Source organism: Nomascus leucogenys, chromosome 3 (assembly GCF_006542625.1).
Source record: "Nomascus leucogenys isolate Asia chromosome 3, Asia_NLE_v1, whole genome shotgun sequence".
Taxonomy (NCBI): domain Eukaryota; kingdom Metazoa; phylum Chordata; class Mammalia; order Primates; family Hylobatidae; genus Nomascus; species Nomascus leucogenys.
The window spans coordinates 120,162,594-120,182,771 of NC_044383.1; the positions used below are offsets into that span (position 1 = coordinate 120,162,594).

General features: G+C 42.3%; 1 protein-coding gene across 1 annotated transcript in view; it reads right to left on the reverse strand.

Moving 5' to 3' along the window:
• SLC2A12 (solute carrier family 2 member 12) overlaps window positions 1-20,178 on the reverse strand; it is a 62,128-nt gene that overhangs the window by 30,416 nt on the left and 11,534 nt on the right. Inside the window, exon 2 of the mRNA XM_003255741.4 lies at window positions 9,854-11,194. Coding sequence (XP_003255789.1) covers window positions 9,854-11,194 — 1,341 coding nt within the window. The remainder of the gene's footprint in view (window positions 1-9,853; window positions 11,195-20,178) is intronic.

Here is a 20,178-nt window from a genome sequence, read left to right on the forward strand (position 1 = left end):
CGTCTGTCCCTATCACTGGTTCGTGAAAATAAGATGTGGATCTCCAGCACCTGGTACTATGCCTGCCATGTTGTGGGTGAGCAAGACACATGTGCTGGATGCGTGAGTGAATCAATGAATCCCTACCACTTCTCTCTCTATCTTCTCCTCTTCCTCACTCCAAGATGTTTTCTTGCTGGAATTTCTGCCCATTTGAGTCCTCAGAGTTGGTAGAAGAGATCAGGGGAGGTTATTTGGTGTCACCTGTCACTTGAATATGTGAATACAAAGGTAGCTGAAGGATGACAGTCGCAGCTTTATCACCTAACCTCATATGTGACCTTGGGAAACATGCCTTCCCTCTGCTCAAAGTGAAAAGTTATTCTTCATGAGATGAAAGAAGAGGTTAATTAATTAATTTATGGACATATGAATTTCTGGATAAAAAGCCCTAATAATTATTATAAAAAAACAGTCACACATATTTTTCTGAGTTACAGTGGCTATTTTAAGGAGGGCTGGGTTTCTACACAAGTATCACCTCAGATGAACTCATGAAATAATAACATTATGCCTTGGGTTTTGGCTCATCTTGACTTTACTTGTGAAGCATGAATACAAAAATCTTCACATTGTTCTGTGTCTTCACAATGTCAAGAATCTGTGATTCTATGTTGTGAAAGCTTGAACCATGTTAGAAAAATTCTGTTATTAAAGGGAGCTAAAGTGATGATCAAGAGCACCCCAGATCAAGACTCCCCAGTGGGGAGTCGAGGTAAGATCTTTAACATATTTGAAGTGAAAGATAAGATATGGATAACAGAGTGTTTAATAAGTATACATCCTGATTTTGTTTGATGTAAGAGTTTTAATATTAGCTACAGAAAAATGGAAGGGAGGGGCTCTTAGCCTCTCTGGGGCCATGAACCTCTTCGGTAGGCTGGTGAAGCCTATGGACCCCTTCTTAGAATAATATTTTAAATGCATTCTAGAAGTACATAAGATGTTGGGCGCAATGGCTCATGCCTATAATTCCAGCACTTTGGGAGGCCAAGGCAGGTGGATCACTTGAGGTCAGGTGTTCAAGACCAGCCTGGCCAATATAGTAAAACCCCGTCTCTACTAAAACTACAAAAATTAACCAAGCATGGTGGTAGTGCACAACTGTAATCCCAGCTACTCGGGAGGCTGAGGCAGGAGAATCACTTGGACTCAGGAGGCAGCGATTGCAATGAGCCGAGATCGAGCCACAGCACTCCAGCCTGGGCAACAGAGTGAGATTCCATCTCAAAAAAAAAAAAAAAAAGTGCATAAGATTATATGAGTACCCCCTCCTGAATTCTAAATTCTGGGGCAACCCAATTATTTTACAGTTAGGGGAACAGGGGACCAGAAAGTAAAATGATGTGGGACATCCACTTTAACCTAAGAATAGAAACACTTTCCTGGCAGAAGAAAATCATGCTGTGATCTAACACAATTAAGGAATGTTGTTCTAAGCCAATCCATATTTAAGAAGGTCTAATAAGGATGGTTTAATCTTGCTTTCAATGTTACTTTAGAACAGCAAGTACTTTTCCTTCATACCTCTATTTACACAAAGGATTTGTTTGTATTACAAGCAATAAACTCTCTAAATACCTGAGCACTAATCACATCAGCTTAATAAGTTTGGTAATGCATTCAAGATCTGGTATGAAAAGCTTGTTCCTAATAAAAATCTTCTTTAAACTCCAACTAAGTTTATATAGTTTATACCAATGCCCTAGAATACAATTGGGGATTGAAATGAAATTACTATGGTATATTTTCTTTAGAAAAGAAAAAGAAACTAAAATGTGAATATGGATGTAAAGGATTGACTCTTAGCAAGAAAAAAAATGGAGAATTCTTTGGATCTCTTTTAAAAACACGAGGAGAATCCATAGCCTCAAGATAAGAATGTGAAATGACTGTTCTCTTTAGAAGATGTGATTTGGATTCCTGCCTCTGACAGCATGACTCCAAGCCTCACATGTGATTACCCAGGCCAGTCCTTGCACCTGCAGTTGTAAATTGGACAGTCCATGAGATGTAAGAAGTATTTCCTTTTCCTAGATCCAAACTTCCTTCGACCCTGAGATTCTCCATCTCATTGGCATTGCTTTTGGTCTAAGTAGTTCTAACTTCTCCATGTTGTAGCAAAAAGCAGAGGATCCAAAAAGCATCCAGAACAACTTTTAGATATTGTGTACAAAATTCTCGAATAACTACGTATGCCTTAACAAAGAAAGGCCTAAATATCTCCTGCTAATTGTTTCTTAACACTACTAAATCTCCTGCATCTTTTCTTACAGCCAAAATCAGAAAGAGATTTTTTTAAAATCATGCCCAAGTGATGGATTGTTCTGCAAAAAGCCTGGTGATGGTGTCTGGCAGGAACAGGAGTTTTTTTGGCAGCCTAGTATTTCTAGCTTACTTAGTTCCCAGCCTGCCCACTAGCCAGATCTCTACACAAGTAAAGAAGCCCAATTTGAGATCTTTCCTATGTCTGCATCATATTTTTAAGTCCTTTTCCTCCTTCCCGCTTAAAAACACAAAGGTAAATAAACCAGCGTGATTTTTAAACAGACTCATGCTGTGCTCACTTACAGGGACAGAAAGAAAAAATATGAGATATTTCTTCCTTCAAAATGCTTACAGTCTATAACTACATTCTGGTTAATAAACCAAAATAAACATACAGAAGTAATACCCTATTGCTAAGGACTAAGATGTATTCTCACATTGTAACTTACATTATATCATACTCTCATACTTTACAGCATCTAAAGCACTCTCATATACATTAGATCATCTGATGTGCACCTGTACTCTAGGAGATAGGACAGATATTACTATGCCCATTACATAGATTAGAAATAGCTCGGCCGGGCCCAGTGGCTCACGCTTGTAATCCCAGCACTTTGGGAGGCCGAGGCGGGCGGATCACGAGGTCAGGAGATCGAGACCACAGTGAAACCCCGTCTCTACTAAAAATACAAAAAATTAGCCGGGCGTGGTGGCGGGCGCCTGTAGTCCCAGCTACTCGGAGAGGCTGAGGCAGGAGAATGGCGTGAACCCGGGAGGCGGAGCTTGCAGTGAGCCGAGATTGCGCCACTGCACTCCAGCCTGGGCGACAGAGTGAGACTCCATCTCAAAAAAAAGAAATAGCTCAGAGAATAAAAATCACGTAAAGTTCACACCACCAGTAAGTAGAAGAGCTGGGATTAGAACAGAGGTTTTCGGATTTTAAATTTACACCCTTGGTAGCCCAGAACTGAGTTACTCTAGAAACACACTAGTAGTTCTTACAAATAAAGACCTCTAAAAAATGGAGTGGATTCAAAGAGGAGCTAAAGCTTTCGTTTAACTTCAAAAAGAGGAAGGATCTGGATAGAGTAGAGGGGGAAGGAAGAGGCCACAACAAGTGCTTTGTGTGTATTGACTTGGGTGTGGAGCAGTGGGTAATAAACCCACACTGATAAAGTATTGCCTCATTGCACAATCCCAGGGAGCATCATTCACTTTGTCTGTTATGTGGAGTCTATGGTGGCCCTGGAGCACAAGACTTATACTACAAGTAAATCGTGGCCCTATGGTCCTGCAGACGCCCTGATAGAGCTGGGTGAGATAATGGAGGGTCTTGAAAAACCAGAGGTTTTGCCTGAAACGTAGGTGATATAGAAGCAGAAAGCACATGGATTAGCTTTCAGGTACCTAGGGTTCTATTCCCAAATCTGTGTGCCCTCAATCTCCCAGAATTTCTTTTACTTGTTTTCTATTGAATGGCTCATGCCTGTAATCCCAGCACTTTGGGAGGCCGAGGTGGGTAGATCACTTGAGGTCAGAAGTTCAAGACCAGCCTGGCCAACATGGAGAAACCCCATCTCTACTAAAAATACAAAAATTAGCTGGGCATGGTGGCGGGCGCCTGTAATCCCAGCTACTTGGGAGGCTGAGGCAGGAGAATCTCTTGAACCCGGGAGGCAGAGGTTGCAGTGAGCCGAGATCACACCATTGCACTCCAGCCTAGGTGACAAGCACGAAACTCCATCTCAAAAAAAAAAAAAAGAAAGAAAAGAAAAGAAGAATGTTGCACCAGATCATTTCTAATCTCCTTTTCATCTGGAAAGCCATTTGACCTGTATGTTGTGGAAGAAAAGAGGAAATCTTTGAAGATTTGTAAACATTGATGACATGAGGAAAATGGTATTTAAGGAATACTGGTGTGAAAGTTGCCAATACCAAAATGGAGTCACTTATGTCAAAACACAAACAAAATGGAGTCAGGAGGGCAAGAAAGAAGGAGCTCTTATCACAAGAGATTTCTGCACGTACTACATGGTTTTCCTGTAACAGGACTTATTGCAAGGAAATCCCTCAAGACTGCAGTATTCCAAATAATCTATCTACACAAGGACACTTGCCTAGTAAGTCTGTCTCAACCAACCGATAAGCTAATGCCAACTTCTGTAACAAACCCCTGTTACCTTTGGTCTTTGTAACCTTTGGTTACAGTCTATGTGGAATTCTTTTTGTCTTTAAAAGCTCCCCCTTTACCCCAACCTACAGATATGTCTATGAACCATCGCAGCATGCATATCACAGGTTTGCAACACCCCTGCTATTCCCTATTAAACTCTTTGCTTCGGAGAGTTGGTCACTCATTTTAGGTTGGCAGTGGTCTGGAGGATGGATGGGTGTGAGAAGGGCCTGGAATAGACAAAGACTTCTGGAAAGGTATCCCAATAATCTGACAACAAGATGATAAGAGGTAGCATAGGATGGCAGATATAGGAAGGAAACCATAAAAGCAAGAGCCATTGTGATGATTGATTGAACTGAGAAAAAGCCCCAGAGCATCGCTCCAAGTGGCAGGAAGAGTGACTGCCCTCTGGAAAGGGAATGGAAGTGGTAAAGAACCCTGGTACAAGAGGAAAAGGAATTCAGCTTTGGGGTTGTTGTGTTTGGCTAACAGTGAAGCATCGAGGGGGAAAAGTTTAGTACTCATTGGTAAAAAAAGAACTAGAAATCATGTGAGACGATGGAACTGGAGATAAGTGAGAGTCATCAGCTCAAGGGAGATAATTAACGTTCCTGAGAAAACAAGCATGAAAGCCTTTATAATGCATTAGCAAATGTGTTTTTCAGTTTTATAGCTAAAGAAACAGAAGGCCAGGAGACCTTAATGAAATGACCTCACCTCTTGTTTTAGATGGAATGGAAGCTAGTCATATATCTGAATAATTAACATTTTGATTTTTAAAGTCTATCACAGCAATGGACTGAATTTAGGGCCCTTGACCTTTTGAAATTTTTTCCCCCATAGTCACGTTTATTCTCTCTTAGGCCAGAGTCTGTTCCTGTGATGATTTTGTGCTGTGTTGCTTAGCTAAGCTAGAAGGACATTTCCCAGAATTCCCTTCCCCTGGGTAGCTCTGGATTAGGGTTGGAAAGAAGAGAAATTTGCATGATTTGGAAGGCCAAAGTGACCCCACAGTGCTGTGCTTGAGGCATCGGTGCCAGGCCCTAGCCACCACCGCAGCTCGTGCACCCTGCTGCCGATCACTGGTTCCCCTTGTTGGAGTGAGGGCCCAGGGAGTTTGGCCAGATCTCCTCCTACAACTTCTCCAAGCACTAGACTGGGCTCTGGGAGAAGGCAGCAGTTTTTCTGCGGGTCGCCTGCCTCACTGGAGTGATGTGGCGAAAGACATGCATGCTGCAGTTTCCTCCCATGGATTCCAGTTTGTCTACCGGATTCAGTGAGTCGTCTCTGCTTCCCTCTGCTTTGAGTCCAGCTTTTCCTCTGGCCTGCCCTGCTGCCAAGCAGAAGCTTCAGAAGGCCACCACCAGATGCCAAGACCGCAGCCTTCCACATGCTTCTTCACCAGCTTCCCTCTGTGCCTTGATTAATAAATTTTTCCTTTTTCCCCAGTTGTCCCCTTCTAGACCTTTGTGTTCTCAGCTTCTCCTACAATTGTGCGATACCAAATCCCTATAGGAAATTATTTACCGTATCACTCACAGAGGTTTTAATTCCCTGCTGCAATTGCTCAGGCTGTCTACAGATTACCCAGGACCTACTATACCCAATCTCCCTTTAGTTGACTGCACTCGTGCATGTTTACTTATTTCCAAGGGACCATTAGCTCTTAGTAAATGATGATGAGATTTTTAAATGCATCTTAATATGCGTGAGATTTTTAAATGTATCTTATATAAATGGTCATCATGATAGACTAGAAACCAGAATTAAATAATGTATAGAAAAACTATAGACTTCAGGTGTCCGACCCTGGACACCTCCACAACACCCAGAACTACCCAACTCCAGCTATTAAGTAAGAGAGAAAGAAACTTCTAACTTGTTTAAGCCATTGTTATTTTGGTCCTTGTTACATCTGCTGAGCTTGAATTCTACATTCAACATTTTCTTAATACGTTCAGTTATGCAAGGAAATGCACAGCAAAAACTCTCTTCTTGTTGTTACCCTTCTTCTCTTTCATCCTGTAACTCAGCCTTATAAAAAGTACATGTTCACTTACTTAGCAGAGCTTCAGAAAAGCAGAGACTATTTCTCTATTTTGCAAAAATGCACAATGGTCCATTAGTATCCTGATGGATGGACAATGGTACACTATTTTTATTCATTCTTCCTCCTAGTGGACTTTCAAGGAGAAGAATGAACTAAAAATAATTAACATTTACCCTGAAGACCAACACAGGACTGCCTATTCCTGTCTTAGACTTGAGATTAATGTTGAATTTCAGAAGATAAAACATGTTTTCATTTATTTCAGCAAGTCACTTAATTTCTCTGAGACTCAGTATCTTCATTTGTAAAATGCAGTGAATATCCTTTCTTCTCAGGCTTCTTTTGAAGGTAAAATGAAGTACTCCAAAGTATGTAAAAACTGCCTAGCACAGTATTTGACATACTAGGTGTCAATAAATATTAGTGGAATCTAAAGCTTAAACCATATTTTAAAAGAATTAGCGTAGAATGTTATTGAAAGACAAACAGCCACCAGAATGTTTTCTTTTTTGTTGTTTTGTTTTCTTTTTTTGGAGACAGGGTCTCACTCTGTCGCCTAGGCTGGAGTGCAATGCTCACTGCAACCTCTGCTTCCCAGGTTCAAGAGATTCTCCTGCCTCAGTCTCCTGGGTAGCTGGGATTACAACTGTGTGCCACAATGCCTAGCTATTTTTTGTATTTTTAGTAGAGACGGGGTTTTCACCATGTTGGCCAGGATGGTCTTGAACTCCTGACTTCAAGTAATCCACCAGCTTCGGCCTCCCAAAGCGTTGGGATTACAGGCATGAACCACCACTCCTAGCCTCCAGTAATTTTTTCTAAAATCAAATTTGGTTTTCTGAAAAGGAGAACTCTTGCTCTAATACAATGAGTTATCAAATGATGTGTTAGAGACTGGAAGATTTGCTGCATTTTTCAAAATTACTCCAAAACTAAAGAGAGATGGGTAGCATGAGATTGAAGGACTCTAACCATGAGTAGGTTGGTTCAGGAGGCCTAAGATCAATGTCTCTCATATTATGATATGTGCCATGACATATACCCTTTCAACCTGAGATGTTTTCTGAGTTAGAAAGAAGAGGGTATCCCTTTCTTTAATTGTGGCTTTTTCTTAGACTCTTAGCTAATCTTGACATTTCAAAAAATTGGACCAAGAAAATTGATGTACAAAGAAAATATTTTTAGTTTTATGATGAATATACAAGAAGAACAAGAGATGCCAGCAGAAGAAACCAATGGAACAATAATTACCACCTGGAGTTTATCAAATGGGCAAAGCTTATTGTACTTGTTAACAGAGAGAAGTTTCATACCCAAATCTAAGTTGTTCCTTGGTACAAGACTGCACCTATGTCTTGTCCTTCTGCTTTGAAGAAGTTCTTGAAATAAAAATGTAATAAAAATAAAATAAAGAAAATAATAAAAATGAAAATAAGATGTTAGCTCAAATTTCATTAGCTTAAAGTGTCATAGTAGCCATATCAGTATCTCATAGGTACACACTCAGGATAATTGAATCCCAAAATAATGGTAGAAATCTGTTTCCAGGAAACTGTTCATTAATGGTAATTATCATTGTTAAGTCTTAAAAAGCAGGTTTAAGGTTCAGGAGCAAGTCTGAGTCATCAGAGGCTGGTGGTATTGTAATGTTTACTCTATCTGCCCAAGCAGTCTTATAGCGGGAAATATGTCTACTCACAGTGCAGAGGAAGGGCCGTGTCTTGGTCTTCCATGTCTTGGACCATGACCCAATCTTGCCACAGCTGTTTAGGCCTGAACTTCCATCTCTGACTTGGCACAGCAAAGAGCAGCGTCAATCAGATTTCACCCAACCCTTCTCTCTCTCTCTTTGGAATTTGAACAAATCAATATCTAGAAACTGAGTGCCCTTAGAAGTGGAATTAGAAGCTGAAAAATGAGGAGGTGGAGTTAGAGCAGGAGAGGCCATATCAGCCATGTGCAAGTCTAGTTATTAACTGAGATTAAGCAGGCCAAACCTGCTGGTTGCTGACCAGAAGGAGGCAGATACAGAGAGTATAGCTCAGTCCATTCACCTACAATCTCCCTGAAGATAGGGACAGTGTCTGTCTTGTTCGTTATCCTTTCCCCAATATTTAGCATAGTTCTTGGTTATGAAAAAAAGTCATCACTCAATACATATTGCTTGAATGAATAGTTAATGAATTAGCAGTGGATGACTAAAGCAAGCCCCTACATGGTTTTCTTTCCAGAAACCCTGTCCAGTACCTGGAACCAGAGCCCTACATCTCCCCATGAAATTCCTTCTTCAGCACAGCCTTTATCTTCTCATTGGCCTGAACCTCCAATGCTTCCCATTATTTGAGCCAATTTGTTTGCCTCCTTGATCCTTGTCAACAAGTTTCAAAACCAACTTTGTGATAGAGAGGGAGAGACTTAGAAAGAGAAAGGAAGGAGATGAATAAAAGAGAAAGAGAGAGAGAGGAATGGGGTAGGAGGTGGGGTAATAGAAGCTACCTTTAAGCTTTTAAGTTCTCCTTTTTTTTCTACTGAGGTGTACAAAAGACCCTTCACAGCCTCCCTACAGAGACATTCAGGCTTTAGATGTGAGGCTAACAGACAAGAGAACTACAACAAACAGCCTATTCTAGTAAATCCATCTCTAAAAGGGTTTGCCCAAGAGAGGTGTTTATAGTTTGTCATTAGAGCAGACTAGTTATATAAAATAAAACAACCTCATAGCTATGTCCTTGTAAATTGTATTATGTTGAATGATAGCAACTAGACTTTCATGCTTCTGTTTAATGGACAAGAGTAAAGTGCCATGGGAGGCTACTCTAGTGAATAAGATGTACTCAGAAAAATAATAATAATACATCCTCCTTCTCAGCTCATAACGTCCTCCTTCTTTACTATCACTGGAATGCATCCACTATTGTGTCTTTAAGAAAATCAAAACACTTGATTTTTTTCCTTCTATATAGGAAGAAACTCAGAGATGATATAGAGGAAAATGTTACCCCATTTCATCCTCAATTAATGGGAATTAAAGTATCCTCACGTGACAGATAATGGGAAACTTATCTTTCAGTTGAATACTAGCCCTGTACTTTTCAGAAGCAGATATAAGCCAAGCATACTTTCTGCACTAGAAGGAACATCAGCCATGTGCAAGTCTAGTTATTAATTGAGATTAATGTTGACAAATGTTATCCTTGTCTTCCTTCTAGCACTTATGTGCATGAGGTACTATAGCAGTAGGATGCTCTGACTGGTCAAAAGCAATACATTAATATTCACGGGGGACAGAGGGAAGGAATAAAGAATAAAGTACTTACTTGGTCCTAGACCAATTGAAAAAGCAGCAACATAAACAAGCAAGCTGGCTAAGGACAGCCATTTCAAAAAACCTGGGATGTCCCCAGGGTCTGTGACTATCTGGTATTCAGTGTGGCTTAATCCAGCATTTAGCAAGGATGCTGAGGTTGTCTCCCCTCTCTTATCCACATCATTTCTCAGGGGCATGAGTGAGCTTCTGCTATGGGAAGCAATCCCTTTAAAGTGGTCTCTGAGAGTATTGTTGCTGGCTGACAGGTTTCCCGGTCCATAAATCACAGACTCATCCAAGGACTGGTTGACAGAATCGTGGCTTCTGCAGATATTGGTGAAGTTCATGTGGATGTTGAGATTTACAATGCCCATGGTCACCAACGAAGCTGCCATCACAGAGGAGCCAATGCAGAGGAATGTTTTGCTGCCGACATGGTCTACAAGAAGAGTGGCAGGGATGGTGCTAATGACCTTGACGACTCCAACCCCAGTGGAGGCGAGGCTAGCTGCCTCATTGCTTTGAAATCCAACTGACTTCAAAACAGTTGATGCATAGAACAATATGTTTGGCTGGCCAGTGATTTGTACAAAAAATACCAGTGTTAGTCCTATCATTATTCGGGTCCGCATGTTGTCTTTTGAACGAAACAGATCCCAAAAACTATACTGATATTCATCTTTCAGGGAGGATTTGATGACAGTGAGTTCCTCAGTTGTATCTGAGAGTGCTCTTAACCTTCCAAGAACTTTTCTAGCAGCTCCCTCTTGTCCTTTCATCACCAGAAACCGAGGGCTTGGAGGAAGAAAATACATTGCAATTGCTTGCAAAACTCCCAAGGGAATCACAAGACCAAACATGTACTTCCAGCCATGGAAAACATTGGCAAATGCGTAATTTGAAATATAGGCAGAAAGAATGCCAATGACAATCATCAGCTCATTCAGTGACACAAGAAGGCCTCTTCTGTGTTGAGGAGCAATCTCTGCAATGTAAACACAAGTGGCAATGGAAGAGAGGGAGATGGAGACCCCTATGGCAATGCGTCCCGCTATAAGAACCGTGTAGGATAAACTGAGGATCAACACTAAGCTTCCGAGTCCAAGCAGGCAGGATGACAAGATGATTGCTGTCCTTCTTCCATACCTGTCTATCAGGACCCCTCCGGTGAGTGAGGCAAGGAGGGCTCCAATGACAAGGGAGCTCACAACCATTTCCTGCTCATGGCAGCTCAGGGCTAATAAGGTTTTGATCTGAAGAAGAGCCCCAGAGATGATCCCAAGTTCATAACCCACCAGGAGGCCACTGACAGCGGCAGTGACAGATGACAGGAAGGTAAACATGCCGCAGCCTACAAGCAGAAAGAAGAGACAGGGAGGTCAGTTCTCAGTTGAGATTTTAAACATTTTGTATCTGAGCGGAGATTTAACCTTGTAGAAGTCTTTCATAGCACTGGGTTTAAACACACACACAATTATGATAAAATAATACACTAACCAAAAAATGATTTGATATAGAAGGAGAAATCATTTTTCTTTCTTTTATGGGAGGAGAGGCATGGAGACATGTAGGAAGTCCAGTTTCCTTCTATTTATGATGTTGATGTTTTTGGCTTAGATTAGACAGTGATGTTGAGATAAGCAGATGACACATGATGAAGACTGAACAAACAAGAATATCATTTGGTTCATGCCTTGGCAGTGGATCAGAAATTCAAAGAGCCTGACCCTTTGGTCCCATTCCAGTTCTCTAAAGGCAAATCTTTGAGGGCAGGAGAGAGAGGATAGGAGCCTCTAGAAGTGCTACAGGCTCCTTGCTGGATAGCCTGGATCAAAATGAAACACAGCCTCCAGGAAACTTGCCCTCTTATCTCCTGGGCCACAGTTGTGCGCGAATGGCCTCTGCTGAACATATGAGGGTGTTGGGGCAGAGGGTGGAGGTGGGAGTGGGCAGTGTGTGAACGCCTTAACAAAGTCAAGGTTTTGCTAAACAGAAGGAAGGAAGAAATGTATGTGGTGTAAGGAACCAGCAATATCCCTTACTCATTCTGAGTAAGGAGAAAGGGGGATGGAACACAGGCAGAATAAGGAGACTTTACCTTTATATTGTTCTTTTGTTAATGTTCAAATCCAAGGAAAAATGTCAAAAAGTTAATAACTATTTATTTTTGGTGGTAGGAACACAGATGTTTGTTATATGTTTGCAACTTGTCAAAATAGAAACAAAACAAAACAAAAAAGCAACAGAGGGAAGAGTATTTCAGGCCCAGGAGAAAGTAATTTCCAAGGCCTTAGGACAGGAAAGTTCTCATTATGTTTCGGGAACTGTCAGATGGCCAGCATACAACTTGTGGGGCACATCGTGAGCCTGGAGCGGTAGGACGGAAAGGCCTTAAAATGAATTTGGATAAGTACAGAGGGGGCACTTCAAGTAGGGCCTTGTTGGTCACAGTGATGACTTTTCATTGTGTTCCAAGTATAATGGGGCCAAAAAACTTAACATTCTGATGATATCTTTATTACCTATTATTTATTAATTTTATGTGCAGTTTGACTTTTTTGGCATGCAAAATGACTTTAAAGTACTCTCTTATAGGTTCATTCATGTCCACGGTTTCCATATGCTTTTTCCTATGTGATCTTAAAATCTTCAGCAATGAATTCCTCTACCACAAGGAGAATTAGGTCAAATCTTCACATTTGGATAAGAATATTGTATTATTCTTATCTCTACTTGTCATTGTTCATTTTATCTATGTTTGCTGTGTTGATTAATGTATGTGTTTTGGCAATTGAGGACTGGTCTCTGATATTCTGATTGGAGAAATAAGTGAATTTGGAGAATGGACCACTTGGGAGGCCAGACAGAGTGAAGGACCTGGGAAGGGCATGTGGTGTGACAGAGGGCACCTGGGGCTGCGGAGTTAAGGACGCAGGGAAATCAATGCCATAACGGCTTTAATAGCAGAAGAAGATTGTCCTTGCCACCCTGTACTTCTCCTCTTCCTTTCTTGTTTTCCTCTTTCATGAGATGGAAAATACTGTGTCCCTACAATGAGAAAGATGCCTTGAGATGCAAGAGTCCCTTCCTTTTGTGCTCCATTATCTTACCTTAGAGAGCCTGAAGTGGTTTGCTAAGTGCTAGCTTCTCTGTCTGGAGGAAAGAGCTCCTGACAGAAGAGGGACCCAACCTCTTCTGCTGCTTTCTGGACTTAGATCATTTGCCTGGTTTCTCAGGCCAGGACTCATAGCACACTGACAAACGGGAATATGTGCAAAGGGTCTGGAAGCCATGCCAGTTTGTCAACGTTCCCCTTGAAACCCATGGAGTATAATTCTTCAGAGACATTAAAGAATTGTTTTTATATGAATCATAAAAACATTTTACAATTTTCTACATGATAACATGTATCTCTTTCTTGCTATCCATCTTTCTATCTTCCTGTCTCTGGGCAATTTGCCTTTAAGAGGTTAAAACCTTGTACAAGATCATTCTAGAGCCCTAGTCCCACATGAGGGGCTTACCAACATGGAGTTATATGTTACAGAATTTAGCTGTGGTCTCAGTTGTCTGAATTTTAATATCTTTCCTATTATAAGCTTTAAGGGATACTTCCCCAAACTAGCTTTTCTCCTTCCCTTACTACTGATACTTAGGACTGGCGTTTGATGCTCAGCCTTTCCATTTGGGGTTTCGATTTCTAATTCACTGTATAAGGCTAGTCCTTAGTGCTTCTGAGATTGTGGCTCTGATACTTCAAGACTTCCATCACAGGAAGTTTTCCTGGTGCTACTTTACAAAGAGAGGCATAAGGAGTGGGTTTTTCCTGTGTGTTGGTTAGCCACGACAAGAGCAAGATGCTATCCTATGGATGCTGGAAAGTAGAGATACCTTTTTCTAAGAAATCTGGCAGTGAACAGGAAGCAAGAGATCAGAATGTGGGTTGAAGCACTGGCAGGAAGGTGGGGTTTGTGTTTGTCTACACACAGAGGTGAGAGTTTGGGCAGCCACGTGGACTGAGGAGAAGTTGCCAGTGCTGAAGGACAGAGTAAGATGAGGATTCACAATTAGCGCTTTTCCAAAAAATACCCAGCCTTCAAGTCAGTCTGCCTTTAATAATGATGAAGTAGAGCATTCCCAGTCATTTTGCTCATGGCTTTGCTTCACAGGGGCCCTTCCTTTACATCCCAGTTCTCCCAAAAAGTGCCATAGGGAATTCTTGGCTTTTTGTGGACATCACAGAAGTGGAAACTACCTGGAGACTTGTAAGTGGTACCCACAGGCAGTTTGGTTAGGCCTATCCTGTCTTCTTCCTGTTGTTGGGGCTTGGAACAAGATACCCCAAAGTATGGCACATTGGTGTGCTGAGTACTTTGAACTAGACATAGGAACATAGTAAAGGCCACTGGCTGCCTGACAAAAAAAAAAAACAACTGTGTGTGCATGCTTTTCAGCTGGCTGTAGGATTTCAGCCAGAAACAAGGTCTTTCTGACCCTCTCCCATTTTCCCCTGAAGCAAGTCATGGAAAACAGAATTCCTTTCCCCAAGGTGGGTCACAGAAACCAGAACCACTCTGCCCCAAAGCAAATCATAAAACCTAGAAAGGTCACTCTCTCTCTTTTCCCTTGAAAAGCTTATTTCATGGGAGTCCTGCCCTCTGCCCAGGAGGAAGAAATGCCACACAATGAGGCCCAAAAGAATCTGGACAGGCCTCGCTGGGTTTCTGTTTCAGTTTATTACTATTAACTCATACCCTTTTGTTCAATCACATTTCTACACGCCCATCCTTTCTTCAACCAACCTAAGCATAAAATCAGACATTTTTCCCTGAGTCTTTAGATCTTCATTTTGAAAGCCTCCCATGTCACATCAAACTTCGATTAACTAAATTTGTTATGCTTTTCTCTTGTCACTCTGTCTCCTGTGATAGGAGTGTTAGCTGTGACCCTTGATGAGTGAGGAAAGGCATCACACCTTTCTGTCTCCACACTGCTTTGCTAGAAGTGCAGCAGCAGCAGTAGGAGGAAGATCTCCAGTTTGTCTTTTGATGCAATGACAATTCTTTATTAAGGTGATAAAGTAAAACTGTTCCTATCAAAGCTGTGATTCAATCAAGCAGTTTTATTCAAACAGGTGCTGAGACCTGCAGCGCAAGAGCACCAAGGGTGCCACGAGACTGCAGCGCCAGCCACCACCACAATAGCTGCATTGTGTGCTGGTCACAGTGAGTCAGATGAAACCACAACTGTAGCTGGCACTCAACACGAAACAATCCATTTTTCACAATATTTGAGTTTCTGCCTTTCTTCTTCTCTTTCTTCCCCATATGCCTTTTATTGCATATGGACATAATGGGCACGCAATAAACACTTGCCAGCTGACTAAATCCTACAGCCAGCTGAAAAGCATGCACACACAGGTGTTTTCTTTTTTCTTTTTTGGCAGGCAGCCAGGTAATTATATAGCTTGACCAACTGTGAATACTTCACAAATTTAAAAGCCCCCCCACCCCCACTTCATATTTTGTTCAAGAAAAATTTGCAGTTGTCCAAAAATGGCCTTGAGGCTATGGCCTGCCCTTCCTCTGCTCTTTCTCCCTGAACGCCTTTGATCCCAACTCATCTTTCAATAGTCATCTCTAGTACCACCTCACTTCTGGAGCCCACTCCTCAGTCCTCAGCGTTATCTTGCCCCCAGCCCGTGTGCGCCCACTGTGCACAGAATGTGTGTTCAGAGTCCATCTCATTTTAAGGCACTCTTTGATTGACCTGTTTGTCTTCACTATTAGACTGGAAGTTCCTTGAAGGCAAGAACTCTGCCTTTCTGAGACCTGTCCTTTCACCCCTAGCCTTCTGGCACAAAGTAAATACTCAATGTTTGTTGAGTGAATGAATGAATGAATGAAAACAACACTCCAGAATACTGATCCTTACACCTCTACTCCCTACAATTGTATCAACAGACTACGGTTAATCTGTAGTGTTATATAATGGTTAGCATCTAGAACTTTGTCTTCATATGAATATTTAGCAACTGAATAGCAATCCATTAGCATTTCTATGAAGGTTTTAGCACTATGTTTAGCTAGTTGATATAGCACCATTTGAGGGACCATAAAGTGTTTTATTGTCACAACTGTATTTATATTTTATTAAACTTCAGCCCTATGCATGGAATTGTTCTCTAGTTGTTCAGACAGAGTATTTAGCAGCCCCGTTTCAGTGGACCAGGTCTTCAGGTTCCGTAACATTCTCCAGGCACCAACTCTCCAGCCCATCTACACCACTAGCTGTTTCCAGAATCTTCTATGTTCTTTCCCAAGTTTGTGCTGAGACTCAGGCTATTCCTCTCACTGCAGGGTCCTTCGCCTGCCTTCACAGCCCAGGGAAACTCGATTCAATTTTTTTTTCTTTTCGAGAAGTGTCACTCTGTCACCCAGGCTGGAGTGCAGTGGCGCGATTTTGGCTCACTGAAACCTCTGCCTCCCAGGTTCAAGCGATTCTCCTGCCTTGGCCTCCCCCTATTCCTTTTTAAAGGGCTAGCTCCAATATCCCCTCCTCCATAGGCTTACCCTCTTGGGTTGGCTTTTTTGCTTTTTTTTTTTTTTTTTAGATGGAGTCTGGCTCTGTCGCCAGGCTGGAGTGCGGTGGCGTGATCTCGGCTCACTCTCCACCTCCCAGGTTCAAGCGATTCTCCTGCCTCAGCCTCTGGAGTAGCTGGGACTATAGGCGTGCACCACCACACCCAGGTAATTTTTGTATTTTTAATAGAGACAGGATTTCACCATGTTGGCCTGGATGGTCTTGATCTCCTGACCCTGTGATCTGCCTCTCTCGGCATCCCAAAGTGCTGGGATTACAGGCGTGAGCCACTGCACCTGGCCAGGTTAGCTTTAATCTCCCTTTTCTCTCTTGCCTTTACGTCCAAGGTTTTACAGCACCCTGGATTATATATTTCACTAGGTTTGTATCCTGCCTTAGACTGGGACAGTGTTGGGAGCAGGAGTGTCTGTATCATGGGGGCCAGTGCTCAGTACAGGTTACAGGATGCCCCAGGAAGGAGATGCAGCAGCTTAGCAGAAGGTTCACCTCCTATAACCTCCCAGAGGGCATGTCCCAGGGAGAGTTCTGGTGTGGTGTTTCCAGCCCACCAAATGTCCAACATGCCACTCCTTGGCATTGGACCCTGCATGGCCACCCCGTAGTGACAAATACTGGGTACAAGGCTTATCTAGCCACTATCTCCCACCCATCCCCTGCACCCTGATCCTCTCCTTAGCGCACAGTGAAACTCGGACAAAAGTGAACTTTGGCTTCTCTCAACATCTATTATTATTTGAATTTTCTACGGAAAAAATATAGAAATGTTGCGACCTTTCTTTGTTAGTTTTCCAACCCCGGGTTTGATTTAGTAGCAATTTCACAGACATCCTTTCCTGAAACTAACATTCTTCCACTCCTATTGGCTGAGGAGGTATTAAGAGGAGAAACTGTTTAAATTTGCATGTTAGTACTCCCCTGTGCTTTGATTTGTGGTTCACTTTTTCTGCCTGATTATGTGTATTACTTTCATTCTTTTTCTTTCTGTGTTTTTGTTTTTTGTTTTTTGTTTTTTTTTTGAGATGGAGTCTCTGGTGCCCAGGCTGGAGTGTAGTGGTGCAATCTCGGCTCACTGCAACCTCCGCCTCCCAGGTTCAAGTGATTCTCCTTTCTCAGCCATCCGAATAGCTGGGATTACAGGTGTGGGCCACCACGCCCCCTATTTTTGTATTTTTAGTAGAGACAGGGCTTCACCATGTTGGCAAGGCTGATCTTGCACACCTGGCCTCAAGTGATCCACCCGCTTCGGCCTCCCAAAGTGCTGGGATTACAGACGTGAGCCACCGCGCCTGGCTTCTTTCTGCTCTTCCTTTTATCCTTTCTTCCTTTCTTTTTTTTTTTTTTTTTTTTTTTTTTTTTTTGACAGATTCTCGCTCTTTTGCCCAGGCTGGAGTGCAGTGGCACAATCTCAGCTCACTGCAAACTCCGTCCCTGGGTTCAAGCGATTCTCCTGCCTCAGCCTTCTGAGTAGCTGGGATTACAGGCGCCTATCACCACGCCTGGCTAATTTTTATACTTTTAGTAGAGACAGGGTTTCACCATGTTGGCCAGGCTGGTCTTGGACTCCTGACCTCAGGGGATCCACCCACCTCGGCCTCCCAAAGTGCTGGGATTACAGGCGTGAGCTATCACGCCCAGCCTCCTTTCTTCCTTTCTTCAATTCAAAACTTTCACCAGGATAAGTCTGGTGTATTTTCTTCTAAATTTTTATGCTACTTGTTGAGTTCTTTTTCCATTCAGAAAAGATTTCCTCTAGTATTTTTGTCCTATTTGTTTAGACACAGTTATTTATATGTTAGTTTAATATATTCATTTCCTCTTTCATCTCTATCTTCTCATCCTTTTTATCTGCATCCTAGAAGAACTTCTCATATTCATCCTCCACATCACAGATTTCAGATGATGATTCTGCTGTTGCAGTTTCATTCCCTTCCACCCTACACGTCATCGATCTATTTGCATCTCAGTTCTCAGCAAGCTCTACCTTCACCTCAGTTTATTCTTATCATCAGATGTGGTTTACATCTTTTGCCACAGAGTCTATCTTAAAAAATTATACCGAGAACAGAAATCAGATGCTTTCCATAATTTGTTTCCTATAAATAGAAATCTTAGAATGCAGCCTTTTCCTCTGTATTTGAAACATACTTGCCAATAACCAGATTTGCAGCATCATTTCACCCAGCCCCTAAATCAGTTATGGTATTTTTGACTGTGATATAGTTTTTTTTGTCACAATTGATGTCCCATTCCAAGACTGTGATATTGTTTTAATGTATATTCTCACCAACTCTCATATCGAATTCTAATCCCGAATGTTGGAGGTGGGGCCTGGTGGGAAGTGTGTGGGTCATGGGGGCCCTTATGAATGGTTTGGGCCATCTGCTTGGTGATAAGTGAGTTCTGACTCTGAATTCAGATAAGATTTGGTGGTTTAAAAGTGTGTGGCCCCTCTCCCTCCACCCCACGCTCTCTCTCACTCCTGTTTTCACCATGTGATGTACCTGCTCCCCCTTTGACTTCTGCCATGATTGGAGGCTTCTCGAGGCCTCCCCAGAAGCAGATGCCACTATGCTTCCCGAATAACCTGCAGAACGGTAAGCCAGTAAATCCTCTTTTTTTAAAATAAATTACCCAATCTCGGGGTTTTTTTGTTTGTTTGTTTGTTTTGTTTTGTTTTGGTTTGGTTTCTTTTGAGACAAGGCCTCACTCTGTCACCCAGGCTGGAGTGCAGTGGTGCGATCTCAGCTCACTGCAACCTCCACACCTCCCAGGCTCAAGTGATCCTCCCATCTCAGCCTTCCGAGTAGCTGAGACTACAGGTGCCCGCCACCACACCTGGCCAATTTTTGTATTTTTGATAGAGATGGGGTTTCGTCATGTTGCCCAGGCTGGTCTCGAACTTCGGAGCTCAAGCGATCCTCCCACCTCAGCCTCCCAAAGTGCTGGGATTACAGGTGTGAGCCACCACACCAGGTCTCAGGTATTTATTTATAGCAATACAAGAACAGCCTAACACAGACTGCAAGAACCCCAAGCTCTGAAAAACAGAAACTTACATCATAGTGGCATTTATTGCTTAATTAACTAAAAGACCAAGTTGGGTTTGCTGTCTCCAAGGACTCACACTGTACCCATCTTCCTGTTCCCATTTCCTCAAATGATTGTCTGTTGTCCCCTGGTTTGTCACCATATGTGCAAAGTGGCTGCCACAGCTCCAGGAATTACGTTCCCTCACAACCACATCCATAGGCTGGAGACAATAGAAGGAGGCTTGGAACAAGGGTTTATCTTCCTGTGGCTCTCTCCTTTTATTAGGAGGAAAACTTTCAAGAAGCACCCTGGAAGACTTAATTAATATCTCATTGACCAGAACCAGTGGATGACTGGTCAAACTTGGCTGTGAGAGAGATTGACAAGTGCGTATCTGAATCTTTTAGTTACCCATGTAGGAAAAGCAGAAAATCAGAGGGGAGTTGGAATGGCTGTGGTATATTCAGTGTCTGACACACCTTATTCTAGCCACCTGGTTGCAGTTAGAAACTCCTCTCAAGTCTTTTGCACTGGAGGTGCAATTGATGTGCACATCTGCTAGCGAACTTTCTGATGTCTGTGTGTTATTTTTCTGGTGTGGTTCCATTGAACCAAGAAAGGAACTTTTTAATTTTTTTTCTTCCACTTTTTGGTTTCCTGATTACAAATGAGGGAGATCATTCCTGGATTATTTAAAGCAGT